Source organism: Cyprinodon variegatus, unplaced genomic scaffold (genome assembly GCF_000732505.1).
Source record: "Cyprinodon variegatus isolate N-32 unplaced genomic scaffold, C_variegatus-1.0 Scaffold606, whole genome shotgun sequence".
Lineage (NCBI taxonomy): Eukaryota > Metazoa > Chordata > Actinopteri > Cyprinodontiformes > Cyprinodontidae > Cyprinodon > Cyprinodon variegatus.
In genome coordinates this window covers 30,090-34,742 of record NW_015151059.1, presented here as the reverse complement: position 1 = coordinate 34,742, position 4,653 = coordinate 30,090, and the positions used below count along the sequence as shown (strand labels likewise).

The 4,653-nt window shown below is 40.1% G+C and overlaps 1 protein-coding gene across 1 annotated transcript in view; it reads left to right on the top strand.

The window, feature by feature from the left end:
* fgf3 (fibroblast growth factor 3) overlaps nt 1-2,400 on the top strand; it is a 3,658-nt gene extending 1,258 nt beyond the window's left edge. Inside the window, exons 2-3 of the mRNA XM_015392782.1 lie at nt 396-499; nt 865-2,400. Of these exons, the coding sequence (XP_015248268.1) occupies nt 396-499; nt 865-1,260 (500 nt within the window). The 3' untranslated portion in view covers nt 1,261-2,400. The remainder of the gene's footprint in view (nt 1-395; nt 500-864) is intronic.
* Nucleotides 2,401-4,653: the final 2,253 nt, after the last annotated feature.

Genomic DNA, 4,653 nt, shown 5'->3' with positions numbered 1-4,653 from the left:
CACCGTATAAGGGGGGGAGATTGTAAGGGCCCTTGACTGACAGGGGGGCCGCAAACGAAGAAGAGAAGATTTGTCATGCTATATTTTTCAAATAAAAAATAGAAAATCCAGCATTGAAATGCATTATTTTGTGTTCTCCTTCGTTTTTAAGCATTAATAAAGCATGAATATATTGACCAAAAGGTCAATGTCTCTCACCCAGAATTTTACACCAATAAAAATAAATGCATCCTTATTGGTCTGGGCCCAATATCAATTCCTGGCGGCACCACTGGTAGGACTTAAAACAATTATGCAACTAAATTAACTAAATAAATAAATAGATTGCATTTTTTTTTTTTACATATATATACATTTCCTCAAGTTTTGACTTTATCTACTCTGTTTGTCTGCAGGCATCATGGAGATCACAGCAGTGGACGTGGGTGTGGTGGCCATAAAAGGGCTTTTTTCAGGCAAATATCTGGCCATGAATGAAAAGGGAAGGCTGTACGCCTCGGTCAGTATGCATACACATTCTTATACTCTTCATGTTCTCTATGTTAGAGGCTAGAACTCTATGCACAGAGATTTGCCCCAAATGTTCCAGTTCTGATAAACTGAGCGGGATTTTAAGTCCTCAGTATCACTAAAAACTAACTGTAATTTTCTATAGTTTTGATTTCTCATTTGCTTCTTGATGAACTCTGATTAATAAGTGGATGAATCTGGAAAAACATTTCAAATCATGCTGTCTAAAGATTTAAAGTTTGAACTAAGTTATTTATTTATTTTTTTCCCTCTGATGCTCAAATGGAAACGTAGAAGAAAAAAGACTCGCATAAAAAACCTTGCTCATTCCTTCTCTCCTCTTCTTTTTTCCAGGAGGTTTTCAACAAAGAATGTGAGTTTGTGGAGCGTATCCATGAGCTGGGGTACAACACATATGCATCACGGCAACACTTCACAGAGCAGCCCCTGCCGCCGGGAACTGGTGGCGGCAACAGCAAGCGGAGAGCCACCGTCAAGAGACAATGGTACATTTCCATCAACGGCAAGGGGCGGCCACGGCGAGGCTTTAAAACGCGGAGCACTGATAAAGCCTCGCTCTTTTTGCCTCGGGTGCTAGGCAACAAGGACCACGAGATGGTGAGGAAGCTGAGGGACATCCAAGGTGCGCATCATGGGCATCAGCAGGGGCGGCGCGGGGGACGCCGCAGGCGGCGGCACCGTGCTAGGAAGAGCGGAGGCCAGCAGCCAGATGACTCCGCAGACTTTTAGAGGAGGGACTTCATCTCCTAGCGCTCTGCATCCTCCTGGATCCAGGAACTGGGCACATACTGCAGCTGGAGGAGGATGTGGGATTACGGCTTGGATTCTAAATTCCCCGACTGCTGGAATATTTTGTCGGTGTGCAGAGATGGAGGATAATTCATTCAATAAGGAAGAGAGACTCAAAGGCCACCGACTGGATGCTGGTATTCTGCCTTTATCCGGAGCTTTGGACAACGCCTCCTCTGCTGCACCGTCTGTTAAACTAGAAATGCAAATGTTGTGTGAAGAAGCGAGTTAAGATGCTGTACTGTCCGTCCTGCTCCCCCGGCTGCCCGCACGACGGCCCCCACAGCAGCATCACAGCTTTATGTTTGTAAGAATCAAAGTAATATTTTGTTATTAACTGCTATTAATGGTTATGGATGCTGATGGCAGGACTGAACAGGGAGAAGCACTTTTTTGTCTTTTTCACATTAAGAAGCGAATGGAGATCAGTGTGAGACCGGAGCATCTGCAATGTTCTCCCCATGTGATCGTCTACTGTGTATAAACAGAAAGAAGTACTTTGTATATTTTACTAATGATATGAATATTTATTTGTCGTCTAAGTTGTAAGTTATTGATGAGACTGTTTCTACATTTCACTTGCTGCCTGCTTCCATCATAAAGAACATAATGGTACCGACCCAAAGAGGAAAAAACGAACCCTGGCTGGTTTATTCCAACTTCTCCATTTCCTGATGTTCTCTGAGCAGACATGCAGCTTTTAAAGCATATTTTACATGTCGGGTCATTTTAGAATTCATCGTTTCTTCTGCTTCTGGTAAAAATCTCTTCAGAGCTTCAACTCATTTTTTATCAACTTTAAAACTTAGAAACAGTTAATGGAACTGTTACACATTTAAAAGTCAGAAATAGGGCTGCAACTAATGATTAGTTTGCAAATTGATTAAACTGTCGGTTATTTTCTTGATTAATCGATTCATTTAAATTCTGTTTATTTCTATAGCTCCAATTCACATCATGTCATCTCAAGGCAGCGACAGTGGAGAGAAAAATCTCCTTTTGAACGGGTAGAAACCTGAGCGGCCTTAGATCAATAATCCGATAGTCAAATGTTCCGCAAAGTAGACTTTTAACAGAATTAAACCAGGGGAAAATGAAACGTTTCCACTTAAGGAGTTTTGGTTAGAGCGGATTGACAGATGAAAAAGATTTTTACCTTAAATATAAAATGTTTATATATTATTTTCTAAAATCTTGGTATAATCCCTGCTCTCAGTGGGTTGCTCTGTCAGCTAAAGGCATGTTTCAGAGTCTCTATACTCCAATTAACGATTAATCCCATTAATTGTTTCTGCCCTGGTCAGAACAGTAATTAACTACAAGACTAATGGTTCATATTTTAAAGATTCTTTAAACCAAATCTGAGGAAAATGAATGGCTTAAACGACCTATGTGGCCTAATGAGAAGAGAAACGGCTGGGCGGCCATCGTTCTCACAGAGTGCTGCACAGAGACGACCATCGGACTTCAATTCACCGGCCGCAGCAGCACAACTCCTTTGGAAGTTCAGGTTTTGCCTTTTTCCCATCTATAGGCAGCAGCATATAAAGCCTTGTCATCCTATACCTGCAGGCAGGGGAGGCTTCCTGGCCAGAACAAAAGTTCCTCCCAGGGGGGGCCTGGGAATCGATGCCGCCTGAGACTTTAAGGCAGTTTTTTGAAAAGCCGACCAAAAGCTGCCGTGGATAAACAAGGCTGGCCCTCCTGAAAGCACAAACGGTATCATACAAAGTGTTACACCTTGCTGCACCTTGTTATGAATGCCACACTCTAGTATTACTCAGCAGGAATGCAGGACCGGAGAGAGGTGAGGGCCTTTTGTGGCCCCTGTCCGAAAGCCATCTGTCTGAGGGACGTTTCCCTCTGGGATTGCTCTCTGAATTCATCATGAAGGATTTAAGCAACAGAGATCTGTAATTATCTGAGCGTTTTTATTATCTCAGTCAGTCATTTAAAACAGCAGTGGTGCTTCTTTCAACAGGAAACACATGAAGATGCTGTTTTCTTCATTATTTTGCATCCATAGCAACAGTTTGATGATCCAGATGTAAGAATCCTTTAGTGCTGAAGCTCATGCTGGTGAGCAGCGACTAAAGAAGGTACATTGGTTTGTAAACAGTGACCTCTACAGGCAAAAATTAGTCATGTTTTTTTTTTTAAGTTTATTTAATAATTCATTTTATATTTTTTTTCCTTATTTTTTCTTGATTTTTGGGATCAGTTCAAAGGAATTCCATAAAAACCCAAATAATAAATTGATTTAATAAACATTTACAACTGCAGAAAACAGACAATTAGTGATTTATTCCTACGTAGGAGCCCAACCCAGCCCACCCAGCCACTATTTGAAAGCTGGACCTCACAAACAAAGTGGCGCAACCACAAATTATTTTATTTTTTATTATGCTTTTTTAAAAAAATGCATTTTATAAAATTAATATTTGCTACTTCAAAGCACAGCAGCTATTCCAAAATATTGACTATGGAGCAAATACCATTTCTGAATCTAGTTGTCATAACTCTGTTTTCTATAAGCTTTCTTTTTGAGCTGAGAACTCAGCAGACAGACGATGAATGCATGCACTGAATGCTCAGACATTTTAAGCTCCAAATTGCAGCTGCCACCCTGTGAAATTTAAAACCCCTAACCCTTGGCATAATTCATTGCTCACCTGCAACCTGAAACCACAATTACTGAGAGCAACATAAACAACAAAATAAACAGGAAGCAGCTTCCAAATGTGTTTGTGGCTGAAAGACCAGAAAAGTCCAACTCCCACTTTGTTTAGCTTATAAAAGAAAAAGCTTGCAGAACCATGGACAGCGACGGAAAAACCTCAGGTTGTCTGCGCTTTGAAAAAAAATCTCTCCAGAATCCTGGAAGTGATTCAAGCAACATTACTGTCATCTGACCAGGCGTCCATCATGGATCTAGGAGGATTTTTGTTTTTTATTAAACATCTGGTAACCCCAGCCCCCGTCACCACCATACCAGCGTTTTAGCAGATAAGGAATCTGAAAACTTTTACAGAGTTTTTCCAAATATTTTAGTTCACTTTTGACCAGAGGTGTCAAGTAACAAAGTCCAAATACTTTGTTACGTTACCAAAGTAAAAATGTTGCATATCTATACTTTACTGGAGTACACTCCAAATATTACCTAGAAATAAGTGAAAAATTATTAAATCAAGTGTATTAACCCTTCATTTTAGAAGGTTAATGGGATGATTTGCCAATAGAATGAGATTATTAATAAAATTATTTGTAATCTTAAAATAAGATAATTAGATAATATGCAATTGTAATAAGACAAAACAGTTGCTTTTTCTTATT